Source organism: Pelodiscus sinensis, chromosome 18 (genome assembly GCF_052426305.1).
Source record: "Pelodiscus sinensis isolate ZL-2025 chromosome 18, ASM5242630v1, whole genome shotgun sequence".
NCBI classification, from domain to species: domain Eukaryota; kingdom Metazoa; phylum Chordata; order Testudines; family Trionychidae; genus Pelodiscus; species Pelodiscus sinensis.
The window spans coordinates 7,473,386-7,493,444 of NC_143069.1; the positions used below are offsets into that span (position 1 = coordinate 7,473,386).

Genomic DNA, 20,059 nt, shown 5'->3' on the forward strand with positions numbered 1-20,059 from the left:
CACAGCTCACCCCAGGCGTGCTACAGTCTCGGCCCCCTCAGCTACAGGTGCCTGTGCAGTTGCCTTTCTGGACTTCCTGGGCCTGTTACCAAGGCCAGGATGTGGGTCCCTTTGGGCCAGGGTCGGCCTACTTGGGACCCAGGGTTCCCCCGTCGGCGACCCAACAAACCCACTCCCTAGTGTCGGAGCAGTCTCTCTTTCCGGGGCAAGCCTCGCCTGGGCCATAGATAGAGAGGGGCCCATCTGTTGCCCAGCCCACTAACAGTGGCCTTGCCAGTGGCTTCTCAGGCCCCATTGCAAGCAACTGACTCAGGGGTTGTGGGCATGAAGGGATTGTCATCTTCCTCGCCCTAGGAAGCTCTTGGCGGGGCCCTCCCATCCATGCCAGCTATGGACTCGAGATCTCATCAGGATCTCCTCCATCGCCTGGCCCAGAGCCTGGGGGTTCAGGCTGGCAGAGTGGCTTTGTCCATCAACAAAACCAGCACAAAAATCACAAAGACCCTCTGGTAGACCCGGCCTCCATCCTGCCAACTGATAAACAGGCCGAGAGGAGATACTTTGTGCCACAGAAGGGGACTGAACTTCTCTTCTCCCACCTGCCCCCGAGGTCGCTGGTTGTTCAGGCGTCAGCCAGAGGGAGAGGCAAGGCCAACAAAAAACAGGGAGACCAAAAAGATGGCTCTCCTGGGCAGGAAGACCTATACCTCGGGAGGCCTGCAGCTCTGCATAGCGAACCAGCAGGATCTGCTGAGCTGCTCTGCGTACAATACTTGGGCGACTATGGACACATTTGCTGAGGTGCTCCCCAGGGTCTCCTGTTCAGAGTTTAAGTCCCTCGCAGAGGAGTGCAGGGTAATCTCCCGGGAGGACCCAGGTTATGTGGTCGCAGGAAGACCTCTCCCTACACATTAATATCAGGGAGCTGCAGGCGGTCCGCCTCACCTGTCAGGCTTTTCTCCCCAGGCCCAGAGGAGGGACGGTTCTGATCCTATCCAACAACAACTCCGTGGTCTTGTACATAAACAGGCAGGTTGGGAAGCCCTCCAGCTCTTGGGAGCTGTGATTGGGGAGGTTATCCACCCAATTGCTGCCTATCTGGGGTCTCAGAACACCTTAGCAGACCAGCTCTCACTCCGGACACGAATGGTCTCTCAGGGAGGATGTGACCCTCCAAATTTTCTATAGGTGGGAGTTTCCCCTCCTGGACCTGTTTGTGACCCGCCAGAACAGGAAGTGCCCCAGATTCTGCTCCCTCATGGGGCTGGGTTGAGAGTCTCTGGGAGATGTGCTCATCGTCCCTGGCCCAGGGACTACTTTATGTGTTCCCGCCCTTCCCATTGTGTTCCTACGGGTGCAGGAGTTCAGGGCCTCGCTGATACTCATTGCACTGGTGTGGCTGAGGCAGCATTGGTGCATGTCCCTTCTGAGCCTGTCCTGCAAGTGGCCAATAGCCCTACTGCTGGACCTGGATGTGATAACAGGACTTCGGCAGGCTCTGCCACCCGAACCTGCGGTCCCTGCACTCAATGGGCTGGAAGCTCTGCGGCTGACAGCAGCAGAACTGCAATGCTCAGAGCAGGTGCAGGAAGTGCTGTTGGGAAGTAGGAACCCCTCTACTAGGGCCACCTCCCTAGCTAAGTGGAGGCGCTTCTCCATTCTTCACAGAGGGGTGTCACCTAGGGATGCCCAGGTCCCACTGGTCCTAGACCACCTTCTGGACCTTAGAGTTCAGGGATTATCCTCCTCATCAGTTAAGGTGCACTTAGCGGCCATTTCAGCCTTCCACCTTGGCTTTCATGGGGCAAGACGCTCTTCGCAGACCCAATGGTCCACTGCTTTCTGAAGGGCTTGGATAGGCTCTACCCGCATATGCGTCAACCTGTACCTCAGTGGGACCTCAAACTGGTCCTGACTGAACTTAAGGGCCCCCCCTTTGAGCCCCTCACATTGTGTTCGCTACTGCACCTTTCCTGGAATGTAACCTTCCTGGTGGCTATCATGCCGGCTAGACAGGTATCTGAGCTGAGGGCCCTCACTTCGGACCCTCCCTATACAGTCTTCTTTGAGGATAAGCTTAGGTTACATCCCCACCCAGCATTCCTGCAAAAGGTAGTGTCTCATTTCCATGTCTCCCAAGACATTTTCCTCCCAGTATTTTACCCTAAGCCCCATGCTTCGGGCAAAGAACAAACATTACACACGCTAGATATCAGGAGAGCTTTGGAGTATTATATAGATAGGACAAGGCCCTTCCACAAGTCCTCTCAGCTGTTTGTTGCAATGGTGGAACAGTTGACAGGGAAGCTGGTTTCCACACAGTGGATCTCTTCCTGTATTAAGGAGTGTTATGAGCTGGTCGGGGTGCCAGTGCCGTCCATCACAGGCCACTCCACTAAGGCTCAGGCCTAGTGATTGGACTGAGCATTCACGAGGGAAAGACCAAGACAATGAGGATCAACCAGTCCAACAACAACACCATCACACTGGGAGGGGACGACCTGGAAGATGTGGAGCAGTTCATCTACTTGGGGAATATTATGGGCAGAGATGGAGGAACAGACAAGGATATCCATGCTAGGATAGGGAAAGCGCCAGCTTCATTCAAGACTCTTCATCCCATATGGAGTTCACAAATAATATCTGTGAAGACGAAACTGTGAATCTTCAACATAAATGTGAAGAGTGTGCTCTTGTATGGATGCGAGACCTGGCGTACTAAAAAGTCTTCAAATCACAAGTTACAGACATTCATAAACAGATGCCTGAGGTACATCCTTCACATCAAACGGCAAGACTTTGTCACAAATGAGGAGCTTTGGAACAGAGTAGGACAAGAACCACTTGACGTTCAAATCAAGAGAAGAAAGTGGGGATGGCTAGGCCACACTCTCAGAAAACCATCATTCAGCAAAATCCGTCAAGCTCTCACACGGAACCTGCAAGGAAAACGCAAAAGAGGAAGACCTTGGACAACGTGGAGAAGATCTACTGAGATTGAAGGACAACAACTGAGGTACTCCTGGAGTCAGCTAGAAGTTTTGTCTCGAGACAGAGTGAAGTGGAGGAGACTTGTAGATGACCTATGCTCCACTCGGAGTACAAGGGTTTAAGAAGAAGACACCTTTGCCAACCATTATGCACTGGCTCATCAGGCTAGGGAGGATACAGCCCTAGGCAGGTCTGTCCTACACTCAGTTGAAGGTTAGGACTCCGATCCCACCTCCTGGCTTTCTGCTTTGGAGTCACCTACGTGGAATGGTCATGAGCAATCACTCGAAGAAGAAGAAACAGTTACTTACCTTTCGTAACTGTTGTTCTTCTAGATGTGTTGTCATGTCCATTCCAAATCCCGTCCACCTCCCCTCCTTTGGGGTAGTCTGGTAAGAAGGAACCAATGGGTTGGAGGGCCAGCAGGTGTATATCTTAGCCGGTTTATCAGCGCCACTTCAGGGGGCTCCCCTACTGGCCCAACCGGTACTGCTAAGGGAAAATCCTCCGACAACACGTGCACACAGCGCACACATACCTACGTGGAATGGACACATCTCGAAGAACAACCTTACAGGGGTAAGTAACCATTTTTTCCATTCTCCTCTGCGCTGATTAGGCCTCAGCTGGAGTACTGTGCCCAGCTCTGGGCACCTCATTTCAAGAAAGATGTTAAGAAATTGGAGAGTGTCTAGAGAAGAGCAACAAAAATGATTAAAGGCCTAGAGCAGAGGTGGGCAAGCGGCTGCCAGTGGGCCGAATCTGCCCCACCAACCCACCAGATCCAGCCCATGGCTGCCTCATTGGCACCCTTAGGCGCGGCGCAGCGGCAGCTACTTTAAATGTAGCTTCTCTATTCTGGGAGGAGGAGGCTTGAGGTCTGGGACAGAGGCTGGGTGCAGAAGGGAGCTTGGGGGTAGGAGACTAGTGTGCAGGGGATGAGTGGAGTCTGAGAGGGAGTTTGGGTGAAGCAGGCTTTGTGCTCTGCCTCTCAGCTCCCATTGGAAAGTTTCCGACCAATAGCAGCTGAGATATTTTGCTGGCAGCAGGGGCAGTCAATCAAGCCTCCTCCCTCCCTCCTCCCACCCCTTCATCCTTCCTGGAGCAGAGCCATGTGGAGCAGCTTGCGATTGCAGCCTTCAGGTTCCTGCAGGGCTGCTGGCTGGGAGCTGCCTAGGTAAGCGCCTCCCAGCCAGAGCCTGACTCTGGCACCCCTGCTCTCTTCCCTCCTTCCCCCAACTACCTGCCTAGGCCACCACCCAAACCCTCTGTACCCCTTTCACCCAGGTCACAACTCCCTCCCAGACCCAGCACCCCCTCCTACACCCTTCCCCCAGGCCAGAATCCTCTCTGGCACCCATACTCTCTTCTGTACTCTGCACCCCAAGCCTCTGCCCCAGATCCCAACCCCCTCCGTCACAACCCCCTCCTTCACCCAAACTCCCTCTCAGACTCCACTCACCCCCTGCACACTAGTCTCCTACCCCCAAGCTCCCTTCTGCACCCAGCCTCTGTCCCAGACCTCAAGCTCCCTTGGTAGAAATACAGCCCTTAAGCACTTGCCAAAATCTTGGAGAGCCCCCATTAAAACCTGACCCCTGGTCTAGAAGACATTACCTGTGACTGATGACTGAAAGAACTGGGTTTGTTTACTGTATAAAAGAGAAGACTGAGAGGGGACATAGAAACATAGAACACTAGAACTGGAAGGGACCTTGAGAGGTCATTGAGTCCAGTCCCCTGCCCTCATGGCAGGACCCAGCACTGTCTAGACTCTAGACCATCCCGGATAGACATTTATTTAACCTGCTCTTAAATATCTCCAGAGATGGAGATTCCACAACCTCCCTAGGCAACCCATTCCAATATTTAACCACCCTGACAGGTAGGAACTTTTTCCTAATGTCCAACCTAAACTTCCCTTGCTGCAGTTTAACCCCATTGCTTCTTGTTCTATCCTCAGAGGCCAAGATGTACAATTTTTCTCCCTCCTCCTTCTAACACCCTTTTAGATACCTGAAAACCGCTTTCATGTCCCCCCTCAGTCTTCTCTTTTCTGAACTAAACAAGCCCAATTCTTCCAGTCTTCCTTCATAGCCCATGTTCTCTAGACCTTGAATCATTCTTGTTGCTCTTCTCTGGACCTTTTCCAATTTCTCCATATCTTTCTTGAAATGTGGTGTCCAGAACTGGACACAATACTCCAACTGAGGCCTAATCAGCACAGAGCAGAGCAGAAGAATGACTTGATAACAGTTTTCAAGTACCTAAAAGGGTGTTGCAAGGAGGAGGGAGAAAAATTGTTCTCCTCGACCTTTGAGGATAGGACAAGAAGCAATGGGCTTTAATCGCAGCAAGGGAGGTTTAGGTTGCACATTAGGAAAATCTTCCTGTCAGGGTGCTTAAGCACTGGAATAAATTACCTAGGGAGGTTGTGGAATCTCCAGCACTGGAGATCTGTCAGGGATGATCTAAATGGTCCTTGGTCCAGCTGTGAGGACCAAGGAGGCTGGACTTGAAGTCTTGAAGTCCGTTCAATTACTAGTATTCTATGATTCTATGATAGCAGACACTCCTGGGAACTAGAAATCCAGGAGTACTTTATCAAGAGTTAAGCACCTAACTCAGCCATGCAGGACAATTTGCACCTCAGAAAATTAGTCCTGAACCTCTGATGTCCCCACAGCTCTGACTGGACACATTTCCCCCAAATTCCTGTCATGCGCAGTCACCATATTTCTGTGCCCTGACTCTAAGCTGCCATGTCCCACCCCAGCAGTGGCAGCATGTCAGTGGAGAGGACTGAGCCCTGGGCAAGTAGTAGCTGTATGAGGAGGCCAGTCTCACCTATCTGTGGTAAGGATTCATTCATCAGCATCACTTGTGACTGGGTGCACAGGAATTTCCTTGAGTGTTTATTGCAATTGCAGACACGATCATTCCGGACCCAGGTCTTCTCCGGCTGGTGAACGGCCCCAATCGCTGCGCCGGGCGAGTCGAGGTGCTTCACAACCATCAGTGGGGAACCGTGTGTGATGATGACTGGGACTTAACTGATGCTGGAGTCGTGTGCCGGCAGCTGAGCTGCGGGACGGCGGTAGCAGCCCTAGGGAGCGCTCAGTTTGGGAGAGGTTCTGACACCATCTGGCTGGACGAGGTTAACTGCACAGGGGCTGAAGCTGCCCTCTCCGATTGCAGGGCTCGGCCGTGGGGAAAGAGTAACTGTCACCATGGAGAAGATGCCAGTGTTGTGTGCTCAGGTAACCCTCCTCCGTCACATCACAGGGGTGCTGTCTGGAACAGGCTGGGAAGATTTTAGCATAGTCCTGGCTTTGTTGCTTGAGTCAATGGTGACCACAGTGTCCCAATGAGGTGCCAAAGGCTGTGCTGCAGGGAGAGAGATATTACTCCTGGGTGGATTCCACACTGAAAAATGAAACATTCTGCACACGACATTGAGAATTCTGCAAAATAGTCTATATATTTGGGAGCGTTTGTGTGTATCTGTCTGTGAGTTTCTTTGTTCAAGAACTACTCCTAAATGGGAAGAGCTCCTTACTACTCCTAGTAACCCCTCGTAAGAGCTAGGGCCACCAAATTTGATATGCAGCTTCCTCTTATCATAACTTAAAGCAAAGTCAAGGTTTGGTTGTGCCAGGACAATGGGATGTGCCTGGAATTCGATAGTTTCTCATAAAAGGGAAATGAAGAGGTTTGCTGGAAGGCACAAATATACTGTATAACGATCATAGGAGAGCCACAAGGGGCCAGAGACGGGGATCAGGACAGCCATAGCCTCACTGGGGCAGCAAAGGGCCTGGGTGGAGAAAGAGACATCTATCTACTACATATTTCAGAGAGTGTGTCTGTATGTGTGTCTGTCTGTCCCCCAGCTGGGGGATATGCAACCCTTTCCTTGCTGTGCCCACTGCAGCTGCTGCAGCCATGGAGAGGCACCTCTTCCCTGGCCCCAAGCTGCTGCGGTGGCAGAGGGCTGGGGTTGTCCTCTCTCCCTAGGGCAGCCTGCACCCTGAACCCCTCATCCCCAGCCCCACCCTAGAGCACTGATTCAAATGAAGAAAAACAAAAAGTATTTCAGTTAAGGACCCAAGCAACACCAGGTAAAGCCTCTAGTTCTTTATACTTTGTTTGTCAAAATATCACAAGATAATCACACCTGTTTCAATTATCTTGGTTTAAAAAAAAAACCTGTCAGCAGATAAGTCTGTAACACTATAGACAGCAAAAAAGAGTCAGTAAATGTTTTTTTTTTTGACAAATGGATTCCCTGCTAGGCATATTAATTCAGAACTCTGAATAATAATTCATTTAAACTATAATACAGAACTGTATTTCCCATACCCCTCAGAGGCAATGCTAAGGCTGGGGGGAGTCAGGGATAACAGAAGAACGAAGGGAGAGGGAAGGAATTGCTGGAAAGGAGCCTGGGTGTGAACTTAGGCTATGTCTAGACTGCAAGCTTCTTTCGAAAGAAGTTTTTTCGGAAGAGATCTTCTGAAAAAACATCTTTCAAAAGAAAGCGTCCATACTGCCAAATAGTAATAGAAATGTAGCCGTGTTAGTCTGGGGTAGCTGAAACAAAAAACAGGACTATGTAGCACTTTAAAGACTAACAAGATGGTTTATTAGGTGATGAGCTTTCGTGGGCCAGACCCACTTCCTCAGATCAAATAGTGGAAGAAAATTGGCACAACCATATATACCAAAGGATACAATCAAAAAAATGAACACATATGAAAAGGACAAATCAAATTTCCGAACAGAGAGGGGATGGGGGGGAGGTAAATGTCTGTGAGCTAACGATATTAGAGGTGATAATTGGGGAAGCTATCTTTGTAATGGGTACGATAATTAGCGTCTTTGTTGAGACATTTTAACACCAGACTTGAAAGAGAATCCTCTGAACTGTCATTCATGCTTAAATTTGACACTTTACACCTAGGTCTAAGGTCCAGGGTGGGTGTCTGTGCTCCTCCAGGGACTCAGCCATCCGGCCATAAATGTCCCTGTTGCGGCCTTGGAGCAGAGATCCTGCAATGTCTCCTCCTCACCCAACAGCTCGAGGAGGGACAGAATCTCCGCTCCGGGCCAGGAGGGTGCCCACCTCTTGGTCCCCCAAGGTGGGTTCTAGGACCCCTGGGGCTGCTCCCTGCGAGGACCAGAGGAATCTCAAGGGGCTTGTGGCTGGGCCATGGGTGAGCAGGCCTGTGGCAGGGAGAACCGCACAGTCAGGTGCTGCTCCTAGGCCGGCTTCCTGCCACAAAGCTTGTTCATGGTGCCTGAAGCTTTAAGAGGGGCCAGGAGACAAGAACTATAGAGTTGTGATTACTTGGGACGGAGTGTCCACCAGTTCACCTGTGTTATTTCCTGGAGGCTTCTTCTTTCGAAAGAAAACCCTCTTCCTTGTCCACACACGCCTTTTTCTGAACGAGCTCATTTGGAAAAGGCGTTCTTCCTCATAGAAAGAGGCGTACCGCCATCGGGAAAACCCCTCTGTTCTTTCGGTTTTCTTTCGAAAGAATGCAATTGCAGTGTGGACATATCTCAAGTTTTGTCGGAAAAACGGCCGTTTTTCTGACAAAACTCTGTAGTGTAGACATACCCTACAGAGGGCTGCTCCCTATGGGTGGGAAAAGTAGGTAATAGGTTTTTAGGGGTGAGACGTGTGGAGGGACTGTTAGGGAGTTTTCCCTCGCCAGATGCTGGCTGATCCCAGCCTCTCCCATTCAGTCAGATACATCTGTCCCGTCCCCATGTGTCCTTCCGTCCTCATTCAGACATCCACTCCCTCAATCCCTATTCCCATGTGTGTCTCTGCCCCCCACTTAGCCACTCCCTGTCTCTATATTGCCCTGCACCCTCTGTCCCCATGTGTCTCTGTGCTCCTTCTCAGTCATCACCCCTCCCCAGTGTGGTCCTATATCACCTTCTGGGCCTCCATCTTCACTCCCATGCAGCCTCTGTCCCAGTCTGTCCTTCCCCATTAGCCCTTACGAGCCCTTCTCTGACCACTCAGCAGCCCCATGCTGTCTGTCTCCCCATGGCTCCTGTCTTCTGACCTGGCCCAACAGGCCCTGTGAGGAAGGCACTACAGGCTCTATCTCTTCCCTAGCTGGCCAAGAGTAGCTGCTCTTGGAAGAATGGCTCTTGAGCAAGACAGGGGGTTTGCACAAAAAGGAGCCATCTACACAGCTCCTTTTTGCGCAAAAGCCTCTTGCGCAAAAGCAGCTGCTAATTAATTATGCAAATGAAGCGCAGTGATATTCCACACTGCGTTTCATTTGCATAAGCTTTTCCGGAAGAAGGCTACAGTGTAGCCGTAGCCCAAGTGTCAGGCTCTTAACCCTATTGCCCTGGCAAAATGCCAAATTAGCTACTTAGCTGTGAGTCCTTACACAGGTGGGATTGGACAACGTCAGGACCAGTAACGGGATTATAACCGTACATACAAAATGGGAAGTGACAATCTAGGGAGGAACTTAGGGCATGTCTACACTACAAAGTTAATTCCAACTAACGGACGTTAGTTCGAATTAACTTTCATAGGCGCTACACTAGCACTCCGCTAGTTCGAACTTAATTCGAACTAGGGGAGCGCTTAGTTCGAACTAGGTAAACCTCATTGTACGAGGACTAAGCCTAGTTCGAACTTACTAGTTCGAATTAAGGGGTGTGTAGCCCCTTAATTTGAACTAGTGGGAGGCTAGCCCTCCCCAGCTTTCCCTGGTGGCCACTCTAGCCAACACCAGGGAAACTCTACTGCCCCCCTCCCGGCCCCGGACCCCTTAAAGGGGCATGGGCTGGCTACAGTGCCCGTGCCAGGTGCAAGACTGCCAGCACCCAGCTAGCAGACCCTGCACCTGGCACGGCTCGAGCCAGCCACCCGATGCCCCCCAGCCCTCCCCCTCTTCCCGGGACCAGGCTGGCGGCTCCAGGGAGCTTGCCCGGGACCACAAGAGGTGGGCACCCGCCTGGTCTAGTGCAGCCATCATGGACCTCATCCACGACCTCCGCACTATGCACAGGAAAGTGGCCGTCTAGGGCAAGAGAGCTGCCAGCCTGGCCACCCAGGAGCAGGTGTGCATGAAAATCAAGGTGGTCCACTGAGACCCCTGACCCTGAACCCTGAGCTTACAATGGCCGTACTGGGTCAGACCAAAGGTCCATCTAGCCTAGTAGCCTGTCTGCCGACAGTGGCCAACACTAGGGACCCTGGATGGGGATGGACCGAAGACAGTGACCAAGCCATTTGTCTCGTGTCATCCCTCTCCAGCCTTCCACAAACTTTGGCCAGGGACACCACTTCTACCCCCTGGCTAATACCACTCCATGGACCCAACCTGCATCACTTTATCTCACTTCTCTTTAAACTCTGTTCTAGTTCTAGCCTTCACAGCCTCCTGCAGCAAGGAGTTCCACAGGTTGACTATTTGCTTTGTGAAGAAGAACTTTCTGTTATTAGTTTGAAGCCTGCTACCCATTCCTTTCTTTTGGTGTCCTCTAGTCCTTCTATTATGGGAACTAATGAAGACCTTTTCTGTATGCACCCTCTCCACTCCTCTCGTGCTTTAATAGACCTCTATCATAACCCCCTCCATCTCCTCTTTTCTAAGCTGAAAAGTCCCAGTCTCTTTAGCCTCTCTTCATATGGGACCTGTTCCAAACCCCTCATCATTGTAGTTGCCCTCCCCTCTCCCACCCTCTCTCTTCCCCTCTCCCACCTCCTTTTCCCAGTCTCCCCCAGTTTTGTTCAATAAAGACAGATTCTATTTTTGAACACAATTGTCCTTTATTTTGTACATCAGGAAGGGGGGCTAAGGAGGGGTAAGTGGAAGGAGGTGAGGGAGGAATGGGGTACGAGCCCCCGATGGGGAGGACTGGGCTGGCTCTGCGGGCTTCTGGGGGTGGAACCTCTCCTGCAGCCTCCCAATTGCCCCCTCTCCTCAGATGGCAGCCTGCGGCAAGTGCAGCCGGTCTGATGGCCGAGTGCTGTGATGTGCCCAGTGTGGGTACTCCGGGCAATCCAAGCCAGGACTGCTTTGCAAGCGGGGAACCCCTGAGAACTGTCTGTCCGGGGTGGGGGTCGGGTCCCTTTAAGCACAGCCCTCGGCTAGCCTGAGACAGCATCTCCACGCTCTAAGTCCTCTTCTGATGCCCTGCCAGCACTGCTTCCGGCCATCGTTAACCTCTGTTCAGGGTCCACTCAATGTGGACATGCTAGTTCGAATTAGCAAAACGCTAATTCGAACTAGTTTTTAGGTCTAGCTGCGCTAATTCGAATTAGCTTAGTTCGAATTAACTAATTCGAACTAAGTTAGTTTGAATTAGCGCTGTAGTGTAGACGTACCCTTAGAGACTAACAAAAAATGTAGATGGTATCATGAGGCCACTTCTTCAGAAGAATCTTCAGATGAATTTCGTGGGCTGTGCCCATGGAAGCTCATGATACCAAATACATCTTTTGTTAGTCTCTAAGGGTATGTCTACACTACCCCCATAGTTCGAACTGGGGGGGTAATGTAGTCATACAGAGTTGCAAATGAAGCCCGGGATTTGAATTTCCCGGGCTTCATTTGCATAAAGCCGGCCGGCGCCATTTTTAAATGCCGGCTAGTTCGGACCCCGTGCCGCACGGCTACACGAGGCACGGACTAGCTAGTTCGGATTAGGCTTCCTAATCCGAACTAGCTGTATGCCTCGTGGAACAGGTGAGTGCTAACAGGGAGTTTTGAGAGGGCGTTCTCCAGGTGAAGGAGAAGCAGATACAGGACTCTTGAGGGAAGTGTGTTTTGTTATTGGGGCTTTCTTACTGTGTGCTGAGCTTGTGTTTGTTTGGCGTGTGGTGGTGTGGGGGTTTTTTTTTTTCTTTCCCTGTTTGAGTGAGGCTTTAGAGAGGGAGTTCTCCAGATAGAGGAGAAGCAGATAGAGGAGTCTTGAGGGAAGTGGGTGTTGTGTTTGGGGCTTTCTTGCTGTGTGCTGAGCTTGTGTTTGTGAGTGAGGGTTGGTGTGTGTGCTTTTTTGTTTTTTGTCTGTTTATTTATTTATTTTCCCCTGTGTTTGAGAGTGAGGTTTTTTTTCCCCACCTCCCCTCTGCCCTCCCCCTCCCCCTCCCCCTCCCCTTGATGGAGTTTGTGCTGTGATTGGCTGTGATTGGCAGGTGGAAACTGTTGGCTTCTAATGAAAGTTTGAATTCTAGAAGCCTCTGCTGATTGGCTGAGCCTTGGTAGGGGGAGGGGCTTTATAAGGCAGTGGGCAAGCGACCAAGGAGCTTGCGAACAGGTGAGTGCTCACAGGGAGTTTTGAGAGGGAGTTGGGAAGGGCGGGAGGTTCTCTTGCCTTTCTTTTTAAATCCCTTTTCCAGGACAGCAGCGATGGTTGATGATGGGTCTGCTGCTGTTGTTACCTGCACGGCGTGTGCCATGTTTGTCTTCCTCCCGGAAGAAAGAACAGATTTCATCTGCACCAAGTGCAAGCTGGTCAACATTTTGGAAGAAAAATTAGAGGACTGGAGGCCCAAGTGTCAACCCTACGCTTGATCAGAGAGGATGAAGACTTCCTCGATAGAAGGCAGCATTTAATCCTTCAAGCACGGCAGGCAGAAGAGCCAGAGAGGGCAGTACGTGACCAAGAAGAGAACTGGCAGCATGTAACTTCTAGAAGGGGAAAAAGGCCAGCACAGGAATCCCCCGATGCTATAGAGGTAAGCAATCGCTTTCAAGCTCTCTCCACAGGCTCTGCAGTGCTGAAAGCTCTGGAAGGGACCTCACAAGGAAGAAACCAGAAGGGAACACCATCTACTGGAAGGCATGGGATGCGTAGTCTAGGGATGGGGGTTCCATGGCCACCACCCCCAAAAGGAAACGACGGGTGGTGGTGGTCAAGGACTCCCTCCTAAGAGGGACTGAGCCATCCCTCTGCCGTCCGGACCTGGAATCTCGAGAGGTGTGCTGCTTACCGGGAGCTCGCATTCAGGATGTCACTGAGAGGCTTACCAAGCTGATCAAACCTTCGGATCGCTACCCCTTCCTGCTTCTCCACGTGGGAACTAATGATACGGCCAAGAATGATCTTGAGCGTGTTACTACGGATTATGTAGCGCTAGGAAGAAGGATCCAAGAATTCGGAGCACAAGTGGTGTTCTCGTCCATCCTCCCTGTTGAAGGGAAAGGACTGGGCAGGGATCGTCGAATTGAGGACGTAAATGCGTGGTTGCGCAGATGGTGTCGCAGAGAGGGCTTTGGTTTCTTCGACCATGGGACTCTGTTCTGGGCGCAAGGATTGTTAGGAAGAGATGGGATCCACCTAACCAAGAGAGGAAGGAGCATCTTCGCGGGCAGGCTTGCAAACCTAGTGAGGAGGGCTTTAAACTAGGTTTGTCGGGGGACGGTGACCAAAACCCTGAGGGGAGTGGGAAAGTCAGATACCGGGAAGAAATGCAGAGAGGAAGGGGCAAAAAAGGAGGACCTCTGTTTCTCATGGAGAAGATAGGACGATCAACTGGTTACCTGAAGTGTTTGTACACTAATGCGAGAAGCCTGGGCAACAAACAGGAAGAACTGGAGGCCCTGGCCCAGACCAAGAAATACGATTTAACTGGGATAACAGAGACTTGGTGGGATGACTCGCATGACTGGAGCGCTGTCATGGAAGGGTATAGACTGTTCAGGAACAACAGGCAGGGGAGAAAAGGAGGAGGAGTTGCACTATATGTCAGAGAGCACTACGATTGCTCTGAACTCCAGTATTAAGAGGGAGAAAAACCTGTTGAGAGTCTATGGGTTAAGTTTAAAGGAGCAAACAACAGCATTGATGTTGTGGTTGGTGTTTGCTACAGGCCACCGAATCAGGTGGATGAGGTAGATGAGGCTTTCTTCGGACAACTGAGTGAAGCTTCCAGATCGCAGGCCCTGGTTCTCGTGGGGGACTTTAATCACCCTGACATCTGCTGGGAAACCTATACGGCAGTACACAGGCAATCCAGGAAGTTTTTGGAGAATGTTGGGGATAACTTCTTGACACAGGTGCTGAAGGATCCGACCAGGGGCCGTGCGCAGCTTGACCTTCTGCTCACAAACAGGGAGGAACTAATAGGGGAAGTGGAGGTGGGTGACAACCTGGGAAGCAGTGATCATGAGATGGTAGATTTCAGGATCCTGACCAAAGGAAGAAAAGAGAGTAGTAAAATACACACCTTGGACTTCAAAAAAGCAGATTTTGACTCCCTCCGAGATCTGATGGGCAGAATCCCCTGGGATGCTAACATGAAGGGGAAAGGAGTCCAGGACAGCAGGCAGTATTTTAAAGAAGCCTTATTGAAGGCACAGAAAGAAACCATCCCGACACGTAGCAAGACAGACAAACATGGTAGGAGACCGGATTGGCTTACAGGGGAAATCCTTGGTGAACTTAAGCACAAAAAGGAAGCTTACAAAGAGTGGAAACTTGGACAAATGACCAGGGAGGGGTTTAAAGGTATAGCTCAAGAATGCCGGGGGGTTATCAGGAAGGTAGAAAGCGCAAATGGAATTGCGACTGGCTAAGGATGTGAAGGATAACAAGAAAGGTTTCTACAGGCATGTTAACAAGAAGAAGGTGATCAGAGAGGGTGTGCGGCCCCTACTGGAGGAAGGAGGTAACCTAGTGACAGATGATGTGGGGAAAGCTGAAGTACTCAATGCTTTCTTTGCCTCTGTATTCACGGACAAGGTCGGCTCCTGGACTAATGCGCTAAGTGACACAAGATGGGATGAAGATGGGCAGCCCGTTGTGGTAAAGAACAGGTTAGGAACTATTTAGAAAAGCTAAACGTACATAAATCCATGGGTCCGGACTTAGTGCATCCGAGGGTACTGAGGGAGTTGGCAAATGTCATTGTGGAGCCTTTGGCTATTATCTTTGAAAAGTCGTGAAGATCGGGAGAAATCCCGGATGATTGGAAAAAGGCAAATGTAGTGCCCATCTTCAAAAAAGGGAAGAAGGATGATCCAGGGAACTATAGGCCGGTCAGTCTTACCTCGGTTCCTGGAAAAATCATGAAAGGGATCCTTAAGGAATCCATATTGAGGCACTTGGATGAGAGGAAAGTGATTAGGAATAGTCAGCAAGTTAAGGGATTGTGGATTGCATAAATGGACGGTAAGATGGATAGAAAGCTAGCTAGAAGGCCGGGCCCAGCGGGTAGTGATCAATGGCTCGATGTCAGGATGGCAGTCGGTTTCTAGCGGAGTGCCCCAAGGTTCGGTTCTAGGACCGGTTTTGTTCAATATCTTTATTAATGATCTGGATGAGGGAATGGATTGCACCCTCAGCAAGTTTGCGGATGACACTAAGCTGGGGGGAGAGGTAGATACGCTTAAGGGCAGAGACAGGGTACAGAATGACTTAGACAAATTGGAGGACTGGGCCACATGAAATCTGATGAGGTTCAACAAGGACAAGTGTAGAGTCCTGCACTTGGGACGGAAGAATCCCAAGCATAGTTACAAGCTGGGGACCAACCAGTTAAGTAGTAGTTCTGCAGAAAAGGACCTGGGGGCTACAGTGGATGAGAAGCTGGATATGAGTCAACAGTGTACCCTTGTAGCCAAGAAGGCTAATGGCATATTAGGTTGCATTAAGAGGAGCATTGCCAGCAGATCCAGAGATGTCATCATTCCCCTTTATTCGGCTTTTGTGAGGCTGCATCTGGAGTATTGTGTCCAGTTCTGGGCCCCCCACTATAAAAAAGGATGTGGACACATTGGAGAGGGTCCAGCGGAGGGCAACCAAAATGATTAGGGGGCTGGAGCATATGACTTATGAGGAGAGGCTGAGGGACTTGGGTTTGTTTAGTCTGCAGAAGCGAAGAGTGAGAGGGGATTTGATAACAGCCTTCAACTTCCTGAAGGGAGGTTCCAAAGAGGATGGAGAGAGGCTGTTCTCAGTAGTGACAGATGGAACAACAAGGAGCAATGGTCTCAAGTTGTGGTGGGAGAGGTCCAGGTTGGATATTAGGAAAAACTATTTCACTAGGAGGTGGTGAAGCACTGGGCTGGGTTCCCTAGGGAAGTAGTGGAGTCTCCATCCCTAGAGGTGTTTAAGTCTCGGCTTGACAAAGCCCTGGCCGGGTTGATTTAGTGGAATTGGTCCTGCGTAGAGCAGGGGGCTGGACTTGACGACCTTCTGAGGTCTCTTCCAGTTCTATGATTCTATGAAAAGAACGTCCCTGAGTATTTTCCTTTGGGGTGTTTGCAGACTCAGGCATGTCAGAACTAGCTCCGATCCGGCTGGTGAACGGCCCGAGTCCCTGCGCTGGGAGAGTCGAGGTGCTGCACGACCAGCAGTGGGGAACCGTGTGTGATGACGGCTGGAATTTAACCGAGGCCGGAGTCGTGTGTAGGCAGCTGGGCTGCGGGACGGCGGTAGCAGCCCCACACGGGTCTCGCTTTGGACATGGAACTGGCCGTATCTGGCTGGACGAAGTCAACTGCACCGGGACGGAAGCTGCCCTCTCCGAATGCAGGGCTAAGCCTTGGGGAGAGCACAACTGTAACCACGTGGAAGATGCCGGCGTGGAGTGTTCAGGTGAGCCCTGTCTCCCATCTCACGGCGGGTGCTGCAGGGAGTGGATGTCTGGCTTTCTGTCTGAGTTCCTGTGCTCTAGCCAGGGCTGTCTCTAGGGGAGTGCGGGGTCTGTGGTAACACCCACACCCACTCACACCCGTCACAGGCCCCGCCCCTGCCTCTGCTCCATCCCTGACCCCTCTCCATCCCTTCTCCCAAGCCCTGCTCCTGCTCTGCCCATTCCCAAGCCCTGCTGGGATCCTTTGCTTCTTCCCCAAAGCAATGCAAGCCAGGAGGTTATGGGGCCTGGCATGGGGTGGCAGCAGGGGTCATCCCTCCTCTGCATTCACCACGCTGTCAGAAAGCAGCACTTGCCAGCCCCAGGGCACTCCACTTCCTGCTGCTGTCGAGAAGCAGGGCAGAGTGGGCCTGGAGAGGGTGGCAGGACTGAGCCTGGCAGGCTGCCAGGCTGCTTCAGCTCCCACCACCAAAGTGAGTGCAGGAGGGGGGGATGACTCCTGCTACCACCCTGCACAAGGCCCCCCCATAATCTGCCTGGTCCCTTCCATCCATAGGACAGTTGAGGCCACTGTCATGGGGACTCCTAAAGCAGAGGGTCTGGGGCAGCTGCCCAGAACCACCTATGGAGACTGTGAGACTCTGGCCCCAGCGCAGCACTGAGGAGATGGGGAACACAGTAGGGGGCACTCTGACCCCAGCCTGCCGCTACCTGATAAAAGGTCTCTGCTGCAGAGTGTGGGGCTCAGCCGGAGGGGCTCGCCCCACAGACAGTGGCACTGTATTCCCCACAACAGAGCGAGGGGGTATGAGCTGCAGAGGGCTGTGTGGGGCACAGTGAGAGGCCCTCCCCTGCTCTGATCCACCTATCCCTCCCAGGCCTAATGAGGCACATGGATCCCAGCTGTGGGACTTGGTGTCAAACAGAGCTTGCAGCCACTCCTGGGGTGTGTCTAAACTACATGCCTCCGTCGACGGAGGCATGTAGATTAGACAGATCGGCAGAGGGAAATGAAGCCGCGATTAAAATAATCGCGGCTTCATTTAAATTTAAATGGCTGCCCCGCTCTGCCGATCAGCTGTTTGTCGGCAGATCGGGGCAGTCTGGACGCACTGCGCCGACAAAGAAGCCTTTCTTGATCGGCACAGGTAAACCTGGTTTCACGAGGCATACCTGTGCCGATCAAGAAAGGCTTCTTTGTCGGCATGGCGCGTCCAGACTGCCCCGGTCTGCCGACAAACAGCTGATCGGCAGAGCGGGGCAGCCATTTAAATTTAAATGAAGCCGCGATTATTTTAATCGCAGCTTCATTTCCCTCTGCCGATCTGTCTAATCTACATGCCTCCATCGACGGAGGCATGTAGTTTAGACACACCCCTGGGGACTAGAAACCCAGGGCCTCTTTGTCAAGAATTGGGCTCTTAATTCAGCCATGCGGGACAATCTGCACCACAGAAAATTAGCCCTGAACCGTATTTCTGTGCCCTGACCCACCCCAGTGGCAGCATGTCAGTGGAGAGGACTGAGCCCTGGGCATGCAGTGGCTGTGTGAGGAGGCCAGTCACACCCATCCGTGGTAGGGATTCATTCATCAGCATCACTTGTGACTGGGTGCACAGGAATTTCCTTGAGTGTTTATTGCAATTGCAGACATGGTCATTCCGGACCCAGGTCTTCTCCGGCTGGTGAACGGCCCCAATCGCTGCGCCGGGCGAGTCGAGGTGTTTCACAGTCGTCAGTGGGGAACCGTGTGTGATGACGACTGGGACTTAAGCGATGTTGGAGTCGTGTGCCGGCAGCTGGGTTGCGGGACGGCGGTAGCAGCCCCTGGGGGAGCTCTGTTTGAGAGAGGTTCTGACACCATCTGGCTGGACGACGTTAATTGCACCGGCTCCGAAGCTGCCCTCTCCGATTGCAGGGCTCGGCCGTGGGGGAACAATAACTGTCACCATGGAGAAGATGCCGGTGTTGTGTGCTCAGGTAACCCTCCTCTGTCACAGCACAGGGGCGCTGTCTGGAACAGGCTGGAGAGTTCTCAGCACAGCTCCTGCTTTCCTGTCTAAGTCTGTGGTGAGCCCTGTGCCCCAGCGAGTGAGCGTTGGGGACTTTGCTGCAGGGAGAGGTTTATGTGTCCCTGTGGGACATGCACCCTCCTCCCTCCTTGGACCAGGCAAGAGGCATCGGGAACACTGGTGTCAGATAACATATATCTGGGGACACCACTGAGAGGGTCAAATCGGGGTGAATTGCTTAGAACTACTTACAGCCCAAGACTGGGGGTCCTCCTCTATAAGGCACCAAAGCTGCCACTAAGAACACTTCAGCTGCCAATCTGGCCAGCAAGAAGTCACACAAGCAATCCCCTTGGACACTTCAGCTTTACCTGTGCCACAACCAGCCCCACTCTATACAGATGAGAGGTTATAAAAACCAATCTCACCGAATCCAGATAGGTTCTCCCAGTCCCAAAGGACCAGCCACTGTACGCCTCAGGCCAATGTATGCCTCAGATCTTACCGAAAAGAGCACGCTGGGCCAATCCTTTAGAATCTAAAATCAGAAGGCTTATTAATAAAAAGAAAGAAAAGGTTGAGAGTAGAATTAACGAGATCACATTACACACCCCAATCACACAGTCTCTGGAGGACACCCTTTGTTAGGATGGGTCAACAAATCCATCTGGGCCCTTTGTCCATAGCAAAGATATTTCTGTAGTAAAGAGCAGGACTGAGGACAAAGTGGAGGAACCCCTGGAGCCCTTTCATGATCTTGTCCACGTGGAAGGAGATCCATTGTTCTCCTGTGTGCAGGCGCCTCCCAAAATGGAGTCAGTCACATGATCAAGCCCTTTTGCAGTCCTGTCAGGTGCGGCCCATGCATATAGGCAGACTCGGCAGTCACCTAGGGTGCCACGTTAAACGGGGCACCCAATGATGATGCACCGCCGTTGAGGGCTTTGGAGGCGGGGGGCGCCGATCGCACATTCCACCTAGAGCTCCAGTTGCCGGCAGCTCATCTTGGAGGCGGGGGGCACCGATCGCGCATTCCACCTAGGGCGCCAGTTGCCGGCAGCTCATCTTGGAGGCAGGGGGCACCGATCGCGCATTCCACCTAGGGCGCCAGTTGCCAGCAGCTCGTCTCGGGCCGCCCCTGAGTCCTATGCCCTTTTTAAGCAATAAATGGCCCACTTGGCACAGAATGTGGGGCAGACACACCACAGGGGGTGCAACAATGATCTGCATGTTCCTATTGAAATCCAGTAAGATCACACAGGAGGGTAAAGGGAATAAGGATCAGGACACAGGCCAGGTGGCAGGAATTTGATCCCAGGGGTGTGGCCCGCAGCTAGCGTAGCAACAAGTTGCTGAGAAAAGGATTGGACAGTAACCGGAATCTTTATCCTTGGAGGTGTCCAATCAGCATTCTACTTCTAGTCACCTGACCATTATGCATCAGTGGGTGTGGCCTCTGCTGGTGGGCCATCAG

The 20,059-nt window shown here is 51.9% G+C and overlaps 1 protein-coding gene across 1 annotated transcript in view; it reads left to right on the forward strand.

The window, feature by feature from the left end:
* Positions 1-20,059, forward strand: part of LOC102457460 (scavenger receptor cysteine-rich domain-containing protein DMBT1-like) — a 71,333-nt gene that overhangs the window by 20,498 nt on the left and 30,776 nt on the right. Inside the window, exons 4-6 of the mRNA XM_075914358.2 lie at positions 5,922-6,251; positions 16,246-16,575; positions 18,224-18,553. Coding sequence (XP_075770473.2) covers positions 5,922-6,251; positions 16,246-16,575; positions 18,224-18,553 — 990 coding nt within the window. The remainder of the gene's footprint in view (positions 1-5,921; positions 6,252-16,245; positions 16,576-18,223; positions 18,554-20,059) is intronic.